We start from the raw sequence: 18,879 nt of genomic DNA on the forward strand, positions 1-18,879 counted from the left end.
GATAGATAATTCCAGGTTGGTGGAGGTGTTTGTTTTGTTTTGTTTTGTTTTTCAACATTTTAAAGATTTCACTCTATTCTCTGCATGTTTCCTGAAGAGTTCAATATAATTCTTATGCTTGCTCCTCTACAGGTAAGGTTCCCCCCAACACCTGTTCTTTCAATATTTTGTTTTTAATTTTCTGCAGTTTGAATATAATACACCTACACTTAGAATTCTGGGTTTTTATCCTGCACAGTGTTCTGTGAGCCCCCTGGATCTGTGGTTTGGTGTCCATCATTAATTTAGGAAAATTCTCAATTTCAGATTTTGTAGCATTTTGGATTTTAGATTTTTGGATTAGGGATACTCAACCTATATTATGAATAGTGCTGCCATAAATATTCTTGGATACACTTTTATGTAGACATAGTTTTTATTTCTCCTGAGTATATAACTAGGTAACTCTGTCTTGTTGAGGAACTGCCAGACTGTTATCCACAGTAGCTGTACCATTTTTTATTCCCACCAGTAGTGTACAAGAGTTCTAATATCTCTGTATCATCTTCAACACTTGATATTTGATTTTTTGGTTCTTAACTGTCCTGGTGGGTATGAAGTGGTATTTTATTGTGGTTTTGATATGTGTTTCCCTGGAGACTAATGATGTTGAGCATCTTTTCATGTGCTTGTTGACCATTTGTACATATTTTTTGGAGAAATATCTATTTAGATTCTTTGCCCATTTTTAAATTGAGTCATATTTATTTTTATTATGAAGTTGTAAGAGTCTTTTATGTATTCTAGGTACAAGTCTTTTATCAGATATATGATTTGCAAATATTTCTCCCATTATATAGATTGTCTTTTTACTTTTCTTCATAGTGCCTTTTGAAGCACAGAAGTAGTTTTTTTTTTTTTTTTTTTGAGATGGAGTCTCACTCTGTCGCCCAGGCTGTAGTATAGTGCACGATCTCGGCCCACTGCAAGCTCCGCCTCCCAGGTTCATGCCATTCTCCTGCCTCAGCCTCCTGAGTAGCTGGGACTACAGGCACCCGCCACCATGCCCTGCTAATTTTTTGTGTTTTTTGTAGAGATGGGGTTTCACCGTATTAGCCAGGATGGTCTCGATCTCCTGATCTCGTGATCCGTCCACCTCGGCCTTCCAAAATGCTGGGATTACAGTCGTGAGCCACCATGCCCGGCCGAAGCACAGAAGCTTTTAATTTGATGAAGTCCAAGTTGTCTTTTTGTCTTTTGTTGCCTTGTGATTTTGGTCTCATATGTAAGAATCCTTTGCTAAATCCATGGTCATGAAGATTTACCCATGTTTCACAAGAGTTTTATAGTTTTAGCTCTTACATTTAGGTGTTGGATCTATTTTAAGTTAGTTTTTTGTATATTATATGTTAGGCACCAACTTCTGTCTTTTACATGTGCTCCTCTAGTCCATTTGTTGAAGAGACTATCCTTTCATATGGTGTTTCAGCACCATTTGTTGAAGGGAATATTTTTCCCCATTGAGTGGTTTTGGGCACCTTTGTCTAACATGCAACAGTTGGCCACTGACATGTTTTTTTTTTTTTACTTCCAGTTCTATTCCATTGATCTATTGATCTTTCCTTGTGTCAACATCATGTTTTGATAACTCTTGTGTAGTACGTTTTGAAATCAGGAAATGTAAGTACTCCTACTTTGTTCTTTTTCAGGATTGTTTTCACTGTTCTGGATCCCTTTGCAACTCTGTAAGAATTTTAGAATCAGTTTGTCAATTTCTGTAAACATGTCACTGAGGATTCCAATAGGCCTTGCATTGAATCCGTAGTTCATTCTGGGGAGTATTGCCATCTTAACAGTGATAAGTCTTCTAATCCGTGAACATTTATTTAAATCTTTAATTTCTTGCACTTATTTTGTTAATTATACTCCTAGGTATTTATTCTTTTGAATGCTGTTATGAATGGACTTGTTTTTTAAATTTCATTTTCAGATTTTTCATTGCTAGTGTATAGAAATATAATTGAGTTTTGTAAATTGATCTTATATATCTTGCAACCTTGCTGAACTTAATTTTTTATTCAAATGGTCTTTTAGTGAATTCCTTCGGATTTTCTAAATACAAGGTCATGTCATCTGAATATAGACAGTGTTATTTCTTTTCAACCTGAATGACTCTTTTATTTTTCTTGCCTAATTGTCCTGGCTGTAACCTCCAGTACAGATGTTAAATAGAAGTGATGAGAGTGGACATCTTTGTCTTGTTTCTGCTCTTAAGGGGAAGTATCTAATCTTTCACTAGTAAATATAATGGAAGTTGTGGGTTTATACTGCTATCCTAAACCTTGATTTTTTGCATAAGATTTTATATCAGTACCTGTGTAACAACTTTATTCTTTGTAAATGTGACATAGTATTTTATTGTATGGATATGTCAGGTTTTTTGAGTCAGCCTTCTGATATTTAGATGACCTTTTTCTTACAAGTTATGCTGTAATGTGTAATCTTACTGCGTGTTATTTTGTACACACACACACACGCACACACACAGCCCTTTTTAGGATAGATCTGAAAAGAATCAGTGTAAGGCTGGGCATGGTGGCTCACGCCTGTAATCCTAGCACTTTGGGAGGCTGAGGTGGGTGGATCACCTGAGGTCGGGAGTTCGAGTCCAGCCTGACCAACATGGAGAAACCCTGTCTCTACTAAAGATACAAAAATTAGCCAAGCGTGGTGGCACATGCGTGTAATTCCAGCTACTCGGGAGGCCGAGGCAGGAGAATCGCTTGAACCCAGGGGGCAAAGATTGCAATGAGCCGAGATTGTGCCATTGCACTCCAGCCTGGGCAACAAGAACAAAACTCCATCTCAAAAAAAAAAAAAGAGTCACTGTAGTTTTGGTGGATATGGTCAATTTGCTTACCAGTGTATGTTCCCACTAGAAAAAATATGTCAAAATGTCTGTCTTCTCCCACATTCTCACTCATCAGAATTTTTATCTCTGCCAATCTGATAAAGAGAAAAGGTATTTCATTATAGTTTTAGTTTTAGTTTTTTAGTTTTAGTTTTCACTCTTATGAGTGAAGTTGTGTGTCTTTTCATATGTTTGAGATATTCGATACACAGTAGGTGACTATTGCAAGTAACAATGTAATACATATTTCAAAATAGCTAGAAGAGAAGATTTTGAATGTTGTCATCCCCAAAAAAATAAATATTTAAAATAATGGATATGGTAATTACCCCATTTGATCATTATACTATGTATATACATGTATTGAAACATCACATTGTACACCATAAATATATACAATATGTGTCAATTAGAAATATAAAATTAAATTTTTAAAGACAGGTTCCTGAATTTTTCTTTCTGTGAATTTTTTGCTCAAACTCTTCACTCAGTTCTCTTAATGAGTCATTGATCTTTTTCTTATTGATTTGTAGAAGTCCTTCATAAGTAGGGACATTAGCTTTCTGTCTTGAATATGATTTGTGTTTTGATGCTAGTTTGTCATTAGTATTTTGACTTGTCAATTTTTGATGAGAAATTTAAGACGTTCATGAAGTTAATTTTATTGAGCCTTTTTTGAAATAATGTATGTATCTTTCAGATTTTGTGTTATAGTTAGAAAGATCTTTCTCACTCAAAGGTTATAAAAAGGTTATTTTGTATTTCCTCTGACTACTATTAAAGCCAAGCTTTTAAAATGTTCTTTTTTCTTTTAAAAATTTAACAGATTCCCTTTTCTAGTTGTTTGACCTCTGTGTGGTTCTCCTAATTCTACAGATGTATCTAAGAGAAGCTCAGCAGTGCTATTTAGAAGTTTCCTGAGTACCTTGATATGTAACTTATCTAATCTCTGAGTTTGTATTTTGGTTAACTAGGTGATTTCTGGTATGTTCTTTACTCACTAGAGAATTCCATTCTGATTTACTTATACTTACTCATCTTTTTTTATTTTTTTCAGAGCAACAGAGCTCATCCTTTTTGATATAATGTATGCAGAAACAAAATAGAAATTGAGTTCTCCATTCTCTCTGTCTCATTTCTACTGTCCGCTCAAAAATTCTTCTTTGTTTTTGAGTATTTGTGGACCTATGTTGATCTTGAGTTTTAGGTCTCTAGAATAAAAGAAGAGGGTGGCGCTTGATCACAGCCAAACTTATTTCCCATTTACTTAGCTTTTTCAAGAAATAATAAGTAACTACTACATACATAGCTCTTTTCTCAAAATATAGAAACAAAATTTATGATATTGCCCTTGTGTTTTGGAAAGACCAGTTTTCTATACATAATAATAATAATATTATTATTATTTCAAAATGGTATTTGTCACTTTAGATATAGCCCACAACTTTTGTTTGCAAGCGTGGTTGGATTGTCCTTGAGTGAAATACCCAGAAGTTCTGAAAGAACATTTTCTTCTCTGAAGTTCATTTCTCAAAGGTACAGTGGTGAATAAAATCCTCAGAACAGGATATTTAAGAAGGCTAGGCCATATTTGTATCAGCTGCAAATATTCAATGCCAGTCATAGAATGTTCTTCCAACCACTTGTGACAAGTGAAATATATTTTTATTGAGTTAAGCTAGTGTTGCAATAGTGGTCTTTAATATTAAAAAAAAAAAAAAAAGGAAACAAGATTTATTTATTTAAATAGCATATGGCTCACTTGCTCCTCTGATTTTTTTGCGTGTTTTTTTTTTTGCCTTTTTTAGTTTAATTAGTTAAATTAAAGTTGGTACTTGCCTCTTGACGGCTAATAAAAAAAAAATCTGACCTTAAAGTGAATTAGAGGTTCCAAGTTTCTGACAACATCTCAGAGCTTAAAAAGCTATATATTAATAAATGTGGGCCTGCATTTGCTTTCTTAGAAAAAGTAAAATTGATCCCAGTTGACCCCAAGTATGTTGGTTTTCCATGTTAATATATTTAGACCTGCAGTTTCAAAAAAAGCTTTTTTCTGTCTTCAAGTTTTGTATTTTCTAGTGAGATTCTCTTCTTCCATAGAACCAAACTGTGAGGCTGATATGAAGAAATCTTCAGATATTTTGGGGTTCTTTTCTAACATGATTCTGCCCTCTCACATGACTCTCCCGCCCGACCCCCAACCTCTTGCCATCAGTCTTTCCACATTCCTACTTCTCTTAACCCAATTTGGGAGCATCGGGTTAATACACATACTAAGGAATGGAGTTTTCAAGTCATTGATCATTTCTGTTCCTTAACTTGTCCCAAAGTCCTGAATTAAACCAACGACTGCTGATGTCTAAAGTACTGTTGCTAATCATATAACATTTTCCTGAAGAAATAAATGGTCTTTATAGCTCTTACTTAGAGCAAAGGAGTGAAAGTCTAAGGGACGAGTAGTATTCTGAACCATAGAAGTATAAAATAACTATGAGGATAGATACGGTGTAATGGAATTAACACATCTAGACTGGAAGAGCCATGCTAATAAGCAACTACTAAATTAAACTGACTGAGATATGTGTCATACATTTAAGTGAATGAGAATAATGCATCATTTATTGGATTGAATAATTAACTGCAATTTAATGTTAGAGTGGCTCTCTATATAAAGATGAAGTCAAGTAAGCTTTAGTAGATAGGAGTTCAAGTCTTGGTATTAGACTACCCGACTCTGCCATTCACCAGTAATGTGAACTCATGCAAATCACTTCACCTTTTTTGGCATCAGTTTCTTCGTCCATAGTGTGTGTATAATATACCTACCTTTGCTGAATACACACACGCACACACACACTACTTAGAATATAGTATCCAACACAGAAAGAAAGTCCTTCAGTAGATGTTAAGTTTCTTTCCTTCCTTTTTTTTTTCCTTCGAAGCTTTCTTTTTATACTATGTTAAAATAATTCGAGTATTACAAGGTTAAAGATGCTAAATCAGGTAGTGGCTGTTTATTCCAGCAAATATTTCTATCTAAATAGTTGGCAATTCTAGCTTATTTCATAAGAGTTAACTAATTCTGTAGATTATTTTCTGTTTTTTTCCAATGGTGATAATCTTTTTATGATAAATATTGAGTGTCCTCATCTTCTCATCCTTATCTGGCTTGTATTATATGTTCAGAACATTACAAATTTACCCATTTTCATTTTTTGTGGCATTTTCTTGTCTAATTTTTTTTTTTTTTTTTTTTTTTTTGAGACAGAGTCTCTGTTGCCCAGGCTGTTGTGCAGTGGCATGATCTCGGCTCACTGCAACCTCTGCCTCCTGGATTCAAGCAGTTCTCCTGCCTCAGCCTCCTGACTAGCTGGGTAGCTGGGATTATAGGTGCCCGCCACCATGCCTGGCTAATTTTTGTATTCTTAGTAGAGATGGGGTTTCACCATGTTGGCCAGGCTGGTCTTGAACTTCTGAACTCAAGTGATCCTCCCGTCTTGGTCTCCCAAAGTACTGGGATTACAGGCGTGAGCCACCGTAGTTTAATTTGTTTTAATCTAAATCTCATAAAGCTTCTTCCTCTATTTAAATCACATTTGGTCTTTTGATACTTTTCTTTCTGTTTAGTAAGAGTTTTTTCTTCTTTCTCAGTATTTCATACGACTTTTAGAATTTCTTCTTTTAAGGTCTTTCTTTAAAATCTTGCTTAATATGTAGCTCTCGTTTCCACTTAAGAACTTATTTTACTTCTGTGAATTACCTAGAAAAAGTAGATTTAAACAAGAAAAATTGTCTTTTAAAAGTTAGAATGTTTTATTTGGACTCTGAAGGATCCACTCTGTATGGGGGGAAAAAAACCCATCTGAAGTATTATAGTTTAGGTATCTGAAAAAGTTTAGTTGATACTGTTACCATTTGAAATGTGGATTTTTCTTTAGCAATCCTTGAAATGAATCGTAAGATGTAAGATTTGCCATCCACATGGTTTTATTTATGAATTAAATTTTAATAATTATGCTTTTCCTGTCTTCAAAATTATATAGCAACCATTTATCAGAAAAGCAAGGAATGCTTAAAGGTTGGAGCCTGCTTAGTGTTCATTCTCAGTTTGAACTTAAAACTCGGCTTTACCCCTACCATGAAAGGATGATTAGAATTACTTACTTTCTGTAACAGTGTGGTTCATGGTCTATTTTCTGTGAAAAAAGATTGTGAGATTAAGAAAAAAACAACTTTACTTATAAAGACAGGAGAGGATCATTTCCCTAATTATGTAGTCTTTCAAAATCCAATTTAAGGACCACCTGCTCTAAACTGACTTTTTTTCTCACTGATTTTCAACATTGGAAGATATGAGCTTCTGGATTCTGGGGTTTCCAAAATTATTTTTATCATTTAAAAAAATATTAGCATATATAATTTTCACATTCCTATTCCTTGTTTTTGTTATGCATTCTCTTGGTGGTAAGGGACTGTAATAGGTTTTGTAAATAGTCAGCTGACCTGTCCAGTTTTTTTATGGTTTAGTTATAAAAATGAGTTTTTCATGACTTTCAGGATAGAACTAGAGGCCAAGATTTATTATATTTGTTGGTATACTTACTGTAAAATCTATATATTGCCTCTGGTTGAAATATTGAATTTGGTTTACATGAATTAAACCTCCAAGTAATATATTTTAAAACTTTATGGAAAAGAAATAAACTATGGTCTGGTGCAAAACAAGTAAGTATTATTACTTTAATACACTGTTATTTTTTCAGGCTCATGAGAGGCTAGAAGATTCCAAACTAGAAGCTGTCAGTGACAATAACTTGGAATTAGTCAATGAAATTCTTGAAGACATCACTCCTCTGATAAATGTGGATGAAAATGTGGCAGAACTGGTTGGTATACTCAAAGAGCCTCACTTCCAGGTGACTTTCCCTATCACTTAACTCTCAAATTCCCTGTATTCCCAAAGTATTCTCCTTTACTTTCCACTTTAAGGTGATGTTTTCTTCAAAGATTATTTAGGGCTATAATAGGTAAGTATGTAAATTCCAACCTTGGTATTTTAATGTCCTGATATGCTGAGGATATATAAACAGACGTATGTAACTACAGTGCTACATAAATGTACACTGTTGCAGAAATACATCACAATGGATTTTCCTTTGTGCCATTAAAGAAAACAACCTTAATTCACCATCAGACCACATGCTGGAGCCATTTTCCTCACTATGATAATGGATTTTTTTCTTCCTCGCTACCATTCTGTTTCTTAGTCAATACTTTTTAGTATTGCTTCTCAAGATTGTTGTGCAGTCAGTGACCATGGAACATAAGAGAGCTGTGACAGTATAGAAACCATTATATAACATAATCTCCTCAGGTACAGAAATAAGTATGATTTTAGCAATGGCATGTACCAGTGACGAGTTCATCAGTTTTACAAAGAAGAATGCATTTCAGAAGAGAAAAGGCAGGCAAGATTTCTTGTAACATATAATAATTAAGACAGTGTGGTATTGGGGAAGGTGTTAGAAAAATTAACTCATTGAAAAGAATGGAAATCCCCGATAAATACATCCCAGCCATATATGGTAACTTGATTTATGACTGGGACATTGCATTTTAGTGGAAAAAGAATGGTGCTGGGATAGAATAAAGTAAATGTCACCTGCTCTCTGCAAATCTTAGCACTGAAAATCAAATGGTAACAGCCTTTTGCTCTTTCTCAGCCAAAGATTTTATGTGACTCTTCAACAATGTTACTGCAAAATATGAAGGTTTATAGTGAGATGGTTCCGACATAAATTAGTATCTTAGGTACAAAAGAAATATGGACACATATCTCAGAGACATCTCCTGTGCAGGTCCCAGTTGACTGAGTCCTTATGAAGACAAACTGAATTATTTGGACTTTATCCTAAGGACAATGGGAAACTAGGTATGGGTTGGGTATTAACCAGGGAAAGGTCAGGTTTGTGAAATGAGATGGTTAAGTTTCAAGGCAAGAAATTATGATGGCAGTACATATAGATACTAAGAAATTTAAACACTTTCAAGCTTTAATCAGTAAAATCAACAGGATTTAGTGATTGGTTGCATATGACAGTTGTGGAAGAGAAATGGGAAGTTGATAACACTATGACTTAAACAATTGATCGCTGTTCAATGAGATAAGGAACACTAGAAGAGAATGTTTTGGACATATTTATGTTAAGGAAACTGGCCATCTTAGGTTTGTGGTACATTGGAAGGATCTAGGTTTTCAGGAATGCCGCATATTAGTAATAAATATTTATAACTTAATAAATATATAAGCACATACATTATATGAAGTGTAACATATAAAAATTTTAGAATATCAGCAAATAAAAATACAAAAATGAAGACATCGCCTTTCTTCTACCCAGATCAATACTCTACTGTCTTGGTGCATATTTGTCCATATTTTTCTATGCACAAATGTACATATGTAATTTTTTTACTAATTTGAGATCATTTTGCACAAACGTGTTTTACTCTTTAGTTATTTCTAATTTTCTATTTCAGTGAACTTCCATCTCATATAATACACATACCATATTTAGACTTCTCCATTTGATACCACAATATTATTTACAGGTGCCCATTCAGTATAATGTTGGCTGTGGGTTTATCATAGATGGCTCTTATTATTTTGAGGTATGTTCCTTTAATACTTAGTTAATTGATAATTTTTAACATAAAGGGTTGTTGAATTTTATTGAAAGCCTTTTCTGCTCTATTGAGGTAATTATGTAGTTTTTGTCTTTAGTTCTGTTTATGTGATGAGTCACATTTATTGATTTGCAAATGTTGAACAGACCTTGCATTCTGGGGATGAAGCCTACTTGACTCATGGTGGATTAGCTTTTTGATGTGCTGATTGATTTGGTTTGCAGGTATTTTGTTGAGGATTTTGGCATTAATGTTTGTCAAGGATATGGCCTAAAGTTTTCTTTTTTTGTTGTGTTTCTGCCAGGTTTTGATATAAAGATGAGGCTGGCCTCATAGAATTAGTTGGGGAGGAGTTCCTCCTCAGTTTTTTGGAATAACATTTCTGTAGGAATGGTACCAGCTCTTATTTGTACATCTGGTAGAATTCAGCTGTGAATCCATTAGGTCCCAGGCTTTTTTTGGTTGATAGACTATTTATTACTGATTCAATTTCAGAAGTTGTTATTGTTCTATTCAGGGAATCAGTTTATTCCAGGCTCAGTCTTTGGAGGTTGTATATGTCTAGGAATTTGTCTGTCTCTTCTAGGTTTTCTGGTTTGTGTGCATGGAAGTGTTCATAGTAGTTTCTCATGGTTGTTTTTATTTATATGGATTCACTAGTAACATTCCCTTCATCATTTCTAATTATGTTTATTTGGCTCTCCTCTCTTTATTAGTCTAGCTAGTGACTTGTCTATTAATTTTTTCAAAAAACCAACTCCTGGATTCGTTGATTTTTTTAAAAAAAAATTATTTATGTATTTATTTACTTTTTGAGATGGAGTCACTGTGTTACCTAGGCTGGAGCACAGTGGCACGATCTCGGTTCTCTGCAACCTCCACCTCCCAGGTTCAAACGATTCTCCTGCCTCAGCCTCCTGAGTAGCTGGGACTACAGGCACGTGCCACGATGCCCAGCTAATTTTTGTATTTTTAGTAGAAATGGTGTTTCACTGTGTTGGCCAGGCTGGTCTCAAACTCCTGACCTCAGGTGATCTACCTGCCTTGGCCTCCCAAAGTGCTGGGTTTACAGGCGTGAGCCATCATGCCCAGCCTCGTTGATCTTTTGAAAGGTTTTTTGTGTTTCAGTTTTCTTCAGCTCAGCTCTAATTTTTGTTATTTTTCATCTTCTTCTAGCTTTTGGGTTGTAAATCAGCACTTTCATCAGAGGTTGCAAAATGATGTTTTTCTATTCTACATTATTAGCTAGTATTCTTCCATAATGTTGAGCTTCTCATCAACTGGGCTGCTTAGTGCATTTCCTACTGAAGAGGCAGGAATGTACTTGAACCTTCCTTTTACTAAGTTTCAAAGTGAAGAGCTGTTTAAAATTGCAGTTTCAAGTGGTAACAAATGAATTTTTTCAGTCTTTTTTTTAAAATAGAATTGTGGATCTATGGATTTTTTATTCAATGTTGTAATGTTTTACAGTCCCTTTTTTTAATTTTCAAATTGCCATGACTTTGACGAGTTGTGGGCAAATTTTTACTATAAAAATCTGAAGCACATGAGAATTCTGAACTAGAGATAGAAATTTAAGAGTTGTCAGTGCGTAAGTAGTGGCTCAAGTCATGGGAGAAAATAATACTGCCTAAGGAGGATATAGGGTGGAAAACTAAGCAGCCCAGGTTAGCAATTTCCAGCATTTATAGGAAGAATCCTTATTTGTGAGTTGTCTTTATTGAATTTTTTTCTCCAGTGTTTTGGGAATTGTTTTATGAAATGACCAGAAATTACCAATTATCCTGATTGCTTTTATCCCGAACCTGTTAATATTTTTTGCTTTTATTCTGATTTATTGTTTTTGAACTTGGATTCTATCCAGCCCCTCAAGAATGTTTAAACTTAGTTTTATGTTGAATATGAACAGTTGCACAGTTGCAGTAAAAATTCCTCTTTTTTTTTTTTTTTTTTTTTTTTTTTGAGACAGAGTTTCACGCTTGTTGCCCAGGCTGGAGTACAATGGTACAATCTCAGCTCACTGCAACCTCCGCCTCCCAGGTTCAAGCAATTCTGCCTCAGCCTTCCGAGTAGCTGGGATTACAGGCACATGCTACCATGCCCAGCTAATTTTTTGTGTTTTTAGTAGAGACAGAGTTTCGCCATGTTGGCCAGGCTGGTCTTGAACTCCTGACCTCACATGATCCACCTGCCTCAGCCTCCCAAACTGCTGAGATTACAGGCATAAGCCACCATGCCTGGCCTAAAAAGTATTCTTTTAGGATAAGAAATGAAAAAAAAAAATTAACATTTTAGTATTAATTAAGAAATTCCTTGGGAGGCCAAGGTGGGTGGATCGCGAGGTCAGGAGATTGAAACCATCCTGGCTAATGCGGTGAAACCCCATCTCTGCTAAAAATACAAAAAATTAGTTGGGCATGGTAGCACACACCTGTAGTCGCAGCTACTTGGGAGACTGAGGCAGGAGAATCACTTGAACCTGGGAAGTGGGGATTGCAGTGAGCCGAGATCGTATCACTGCACTCCAGCCTAGGTGACAGAGTGAGACTCCGTCTCAAAAAAAAAAAAAAACAATTCCTAGAAAGCTGGATCAAAACTACCCATACTGATAGCACATGCATAGTAAATTTGGGAGTTAAAAAAATACATTATATTCAGGACTATTACTGACTTGTTTTTTCCTCAAAAAATATTCTTTTCATAAACTAAAACCTTTATTGGTAATATAAAATTTTCTGTCACTGATATAAGATGCTAATATTTATCCATTTTCTATTGAACATCTTTTAACAGACGTTTTGTACATATAAAAAGTATATCGTATTACTAACATAGCAATGTTAGGTAAAAATGTCATTTGAATTTGAATTTTTATGGTATTTTAGTAAATAGGATTGATGGTAAATATTGAATGATATGATGACAGTGGTGGCAATGAAATCCAGTACCTTCTTTGTACCAGACTAGAAACCTAGGTTCAGTTTACAGTGAACTTGCCAGTTTTTAAAAAGCATCACTAAATTCTGTCAATCTCTTCACATCTCAAAGAAGGAATATGATATTATTTGATGATAATAAAACTATATATTTTTATATCTCTTAAAAATTATATATTTATTTGGTCAACCTGATATTTGGGAATTTAATACTATGTACCTTGAGTAAGCCCTTGGAATAATGAACTAACAAAGTACTTTTAGTAACATATTTCATCAACGTATTGTAAATAACCACAGGCTATTTTGACTCCTCATAGTCACTGTTGGAGGCCCATGATATTGTGGCATCAAAGTGTTATGATTCACCTCCATCAAGTCCAGAAATGAATAATTCTTCTATCAATAATCAGTTATTACCAGTAGATGCCATTCGTATTCTTGGTATTCACAAAAGAGCTGGGGAACCTTTGGTGAGTATAGATAAATCAGTGCCCTATTATCTGAAATCTGAAATATGACATAATTTGTGGTTCAGTCACTACTCTATTGCATTTTTTTTCCTTTTCATAATGTTATGAAAGCTGTATTCTTATTTGGCCTGTGTATAAAGACACAGCTGATGCTCTCTCAATTTGGTGTAGTCTGCAAAATTAAACCAAAATGAAAAGTTAAACTGAGCTAGAAGTAGAAATATGGCAAAGGGTAGCAAAAAATTTCAGAAGATGACTACTATGTTTCTTCCTACCCTTTGAAGGCATGAACTGCCCTTTGAAGAAATACTGACAGTATCAAAATATAAAAGGAAGTTGTTATTAAAAATTGAAGCCATACTAGGACTCTCTAAGTAGTGAAGTTTACTATTCCTTGGTAAAATTATTGCTTCTGGATCTGACTATAAGAACAGTGAGTGCAAAAAAGGAAAAGCCAGGAATAAATCCATCAGAATGCACAAAATACCTTTTTTTGCTCTGAGTTTCCATTTAGCCTGTAAGATACATCCTATCCACTAGTGTAATAAACTATACTAGTACACAGTTTAATGGGAGTGAAATATTGAAACAGGAGAGAACATATGAAAAGTAAGAATGATTCATTTTACATAGTTTTACAATTATTTTCTTTCATATGTTCATGAATATTTAAGCATTTCTCCCTAATAAATGAGAAATCTCTTTCTTATTTCTCATAGGGTGTGACATTTAGGGTGGAAAATAATGATCTGGTAATCGCCCGAATCCTCCATGGGGGAATGATAGATCGACAAGGTCTGCTTCATGTGGGAGATATAATTAAAGAAGTCAATGGACATGAGGTTGGAAACAATCCAAAGGAATTACAAGAATTACTGAAAAATATTAGTGGAAGTGTCACCCTAAAAATTTTACCAAGTTATAGAGATACCATTACTCCTCAGCAGGTGAGTAATAAAATTTTTGGTAGTATTAAAAATACTTTCATGTTTTTAATCACAATGTTGGAAATACTATCAGTTGCTACTATTTTGCTAAAGAAAAGAGAAAAACAATCGATTTGAGTATTCTGAAATGCCTTATTTTGTCATGGGTGAATTTTTGAATGTTTAAACAATGCTATTTTACTATTATAAAGGAAGTAGTAAGATTTCTTTGTAAACACCAGAAACCCTGGCATAACAGTAACCTACAGCCAGGTATCAGAAGAACCATAAAGTCTTTGAATTATTAATCTAGCAAACATTTCTGACAGCTGTTACATTCAGGCATTGTGTTAGGCCCTGGGAGAGGTTAAAAATGCAGTCCAGATCACCTCCAGCTTAGTGTTTGTGTGATGGATGAAATGACTGATGAGGTCAGAAAAGAGAATGGGTATAAAGAAAATCTTGGACCCCTGGTTTGCACACATTTGATCTGTATTTTAAAACTAATTTTAGGTAAACTAGATAATTGAATGGGAAAATGTTTTAGTTATAGAGATTGTCTAGGCTCAGTATGTTAAGTGAATTCAAAAAGAAGAGACATGAGATTATGTAACCAGGTGGCATATATTTGAAGGTGTGAGGTGATTTGTGAACAACAGCTCTAATGAATGGTTAAAATGACCATTTAGGTTGAAATACCAGTGCTGCCAATTATCAGCTTACCTTCTCTGTGCTTCATTTTTCTCATCTATATAGTTAGGGAAAAATTTGTTTTCTCAGAAGTTCGTTATGAAGATTAAATGAGTTAATTCATGTAGTGCTGTCACAGCAACACCTGGCACATAGTGCTCAAGAAGTGGCTGCACTTCTGTGGTGATGAGGCAGTAGTGGCAAAATGGAACCGTAAAGAAAGAGTAAGAAAGTAATTGCAGAGGAAGAATTGAAAAGGATGATAGTGTTGGAACCAAAGAGAGGGTTTTCAAGCCTAAGTAATGTAGAAGTAGGTACCTCTAATGTTCAGGTTTATTCCAGAAGTGTATTGTTTGATATATGAATGAAATTATAAGTTTTCTTACATAAGATACTGCCAGTGTATCTTATTTCATATTGTTAAAATGAGAGCTTAAAAGTCTAGTTCTTACATTTCTGTACAGTTATTTGAAATAACATTTCATTGAATGTCTATTTTAAACTGTTCTTTCAAAGGTAAAGATAGATTATTTAGTCATGAATATTAGCATGTAAATTGAACTTCTGAAAATAGATAGGCTTGTAATTAACTTCGGTTGAAATGAAGGTAGTTTCGTGGTCCTCAAGGAAAAGAATTGTGAAAAATAAATGATATTAGTACTTAGACATTTCATATCAGTAGTACCTCTCAGGCTACCTTTATTCCTCAGTTGGCAAATTTTGATTGTGACACCTGAGGCCTTATCTTGGACTTGGGTAGGTTGGAAGAGTAAAATCTAGAATTTACGTATTTTATTTATTATTATGTGTTAGTTGTAGTAGGAAGATTTTATTTTCCTTCTGTAGTCCAAACTCCAGACTTCTTCTAGCTCACCATGGCTATAATAGACTTTTACAGGCAAAATAAAATTTTAGAGTATTAATAACTAGGGCTTTGGCCCACATTCCTACATAGATTTTGCATCCGGTAAACTAACTGAATACGATGAAATGCAAGGATATTTAGCCTTGGTTTAAAGATAAGTTTTCCCCGTTCCATACCCTCTCAAACTCTGCTTTTCACTTAGCATTTAGAGCTGGGGGAATAAATTCACGTAGGAGAGGAGTCGTCTTACAAGCCTGAGGCAACCTGAGGCCTGTCTTGCCATAAAGAAGAAGAGAAACTATATCATGAAGGCTTCCAAAAGAACATCCAAGTTGAGACTTTTTTTTTTTTTTTTTAATGAAAAAGGGAACATTACTCATATGCTGGAATCATAGACATAAACCAGGGCATCTGCAAACCGTGGGCATCCTATTAAGATGCTAGGGAAGCAAGGGCATTTTGCCTCTTCAGCTCTTTCACTAAAATCTCCACCATGTAGTGCTGTGGAGCTTGTCTCAGGTCTGGATTGCTGCAAGAGCAAATGAAAGCCAAGAACTCTTCTGTACCACGGTAATGTTTTTCAAAATCATAGTCAGTAGATTATCTTTATCAGAATCATTTCAGGTGCTTGGTAAAAGTCCAGAATCTGCTATGGGACATAAGTATCTATATTTAAATTTTGAGGACCAGAGTGAGTTAGAAGTAGCCAATTCTGAAGTTCTTCAACTTACATATAGCTTAGATTCCCAGAGGCTATTCATAATTCCATTTGTTTATTAAGGCCAACTGATAGGAATTCTCTCTTATTCTTTGGAACCAACATGACCTGGACAACTAGAAACAATATAACAAAATATATTACAGGACTATTTCACTCAAGGATATTCATTAAAAATTCTCAACAAAATATTAGCAAATCAGATTTGATTGTGTGTATAACAAAGATAATACAACATATCCAAGTTAGATTTATTATCCCAGGTATGCTAGGAGAGTTTCATATTAGAAAATCCATATGTAACTAAGCACATTAACAGATGAAAAGAGAATAACCTCAATGGAGAATTTGATAAAATTCAATGATTTTTAAAAATGATTAGTAAATTAGAAATAGAAAAGCCTTAATTTTATTACAAAAGAAAAAAAAAACTAGAACAAACGTTATTGTGAATTAACTAATGTTAGAAGCTTTCCCTTTAAAGTCAGAAACTGGCCTTTCAGCTGGTCTGCCTGAGACCTCTAGTGCCAACCCCAATACCGCACAAAGTTTTATTTCCACTCACGAAATTCCACTTCCATTTTCATTATAAAATGAAAAAGCCTTCACAAACCGAGAAAAACTTGCCAAATTTCAAGCACAATTGTGCATTGGTAAAAAGGAACTGCCCTCAGATGATACAGCAAACATTATCTATTGCAACAGATGATTAAAAAAATCTTTAGTTCTCCTGAAAGTAGGAATAAGCAATATCTCTGATATTAAAGAGGTATGTTTACAAACCAAGGAATGGTGATCTACACTAACAATCCCAATGTTCAGACATCTCTAGCAGCAAACACTTTGACCATTATACCAGCCATGCTGAGACAAAGCAGCTAACAGAAATGCCACCCAGTGTCTTAAACCAGCTTGGTGTCAACAAGCTTAACGAAACTGGCAGAAGCTGGATGGGAAAGTACCACTTACTTTTGGGGAAGTGGTGATCTTGTTCAGAATTTTGATGAAGCTTCCAACAATGAGGCAAACTGAATTGATTCAGCTTCTAAAAAATAATAAAATTTCAAGAATTTTAACTGCTTTTAAAATGTTTGTTTTATATATGATAAAATGTAAACCTATGATATTTTAAATTCCAAGGCCCTTGGACACTGGGACAATGCTGCTTTTTAATTATTGATTATACACAGTTATTTATTTGCAATTAGTGAACCAGAAAATAGTTTAAAACAAAGATAAAGGCTTTGCCTAGTTAAAAAAAAAAAAAAAAAGAAACTAGAGAAGGATGCTCACTAGCAGCACTTCTATTTAATATTTTCTTGAAGGATACATAAGTACAGTATGACAAAAATAAATTATAGAAGCAAAATGTTTGGAAAGGAGGCAATAAAACTTTTTATTTACAAATATGAGTTTTTGCATAGAAACCCCTCAAAACTACAACTTATTAGAAATAATAAGAGTTTACCAAGGTACCTGAAAATAAGATTAAGACACAAAACTCAATTGCATTTCTGTATGTCATCAGCAAACATCTAGAAATGTAACTATGACATCATTTATAGTAGAGTCAGAGAATGTCACATTTATGTCTAGGAATAAATCTAACCTAAAAAATTCAAGACCTCTACACAAAGGAATTATGAAGAGGATCTAAATAAGCAGGTATATCATGTCATGGACAGGAAGACAATATTGTGAAGATGTTGATTTTTCACGCATTGACTTGCAGATTTAATGGAATTCCAGTCAAAACAGGGTTTTCCATGGAATTTGGTAAGATGAATAGCCAAGACACTTTTGAACCAGAAAAGCGGGAATGGGGTCTGATTATTAATGTTTAGGAATTAAGGTACTGTGATGTTGGCATAGGAAGAGAGAGCATGATCAGTGGACTTTTAGGGAGCGCAGAAAGAGACCTACACATACATATTACTTTGATATGTGACAGAGATAATGTCTTTCAATGTGGAAAGGAGAGATGATTCAATGAATGGGGGGAAACTGGTTATTCTAGGGATACTGTTTGAAATTGTGTTTCATTCTGCATAGAAAAATCAAGTAAAAGGGGACATGTGTTCAGTAAACATGTAAAGATATATTAAAAATCATAATGTGATATACCATTAAGTTGGTAAAATTATAGCTGTGAATCAACAGCATCTTTTCTACATTGTTGGTGGCAGTGTGTATTGTTATAAACACATTAGGAAGAAAAGTTTAATAATGTCTCTTAGAGTTCCATATTCACATATATCCAGCTGCAGTAATTCCCTAGAGCAATTCTTATGTATGTACAGCTGGAAACATGTTAATAAGCATGTAAACCCCAGAAGATTACATGCATATAGCATGATACTTTAAGTTTAAAGTAACTATATAATTTTAAAGAGTACATATAGATGCAATAGAACTATATACAAAATGAAAAGCAAGGAGTTTGTGAATCCAAGATTCAGGGTGAAGTGTGCCTTGGTTGGGGAAACCAGAATGATGGGATGGGATGGAATGAGAGCAGGAGAATCAAGTAGGATTTTAATGTTAGTTTTAGGTGGCAAGTGCATAGCTATTATATTATTAAAACTAATTAAATCAACAAAAGCAGTCCTTGCATAAACCAGTGATATAAACATAAGAATTATGATTAGTATAATTTTGGCCTAGGTTAGTAGTTAGTAGATTTTTTTTTTTTTT

At 34.3% G+C, this 18,879-nt stretch overlaps 1 protein-coding gene across 3 annotated transcripts in view; it reads left to right on the forward strand.

Annotated features, from left to right (window-relative positions):
* MPP6 (membrane protein, palmitoylated 6 (MAGUK p55 subfamily member 6)) overlaps positions 1-18,879 on the forward strand; it is a 59,952-nt gene that overhangs the window by 5,564 nt on the left and 35,509 nt on the right. For 2 of the 3 annotated variants that reach the window (XM_011970600.1, XM_011970591.1), the window contains 3 exons: positions 7,654-7,806; positions 12,834-12,986; positions 13,706-13,933. In XM_011970600.1, the coding sequence (XP_011825990.1) occupies positions 7,654-7,806; positions 12,834-12,986; positions 13,706-13,933 (534 nt within the window). Of the gene's footprint in view, positions 1-7,616; positions 7,807-12,833; positions 12,987-13,705; positions 13,934-18,879 lie in introns of all 3 variants that reach the window. The other variant, XM_011970595.1, reaches the window with a different exon arrangement.

Source organism: Mandrillus leucophaeus, unplaced genomic scaffold (assembly GCF_000951045.1).
Source record: "Mandrillus leucophaeus isolate KB7577 unplaced genomic scaffold, Mleu.le_1.0 Scaffold1207, whole genome shotgun sequence".
NCBI lineage: Eukaryota > Metazoa > Chordata > Mammalia > Primates > Cercopithecidae > Mandrillus > Mandrillus leucophaeus.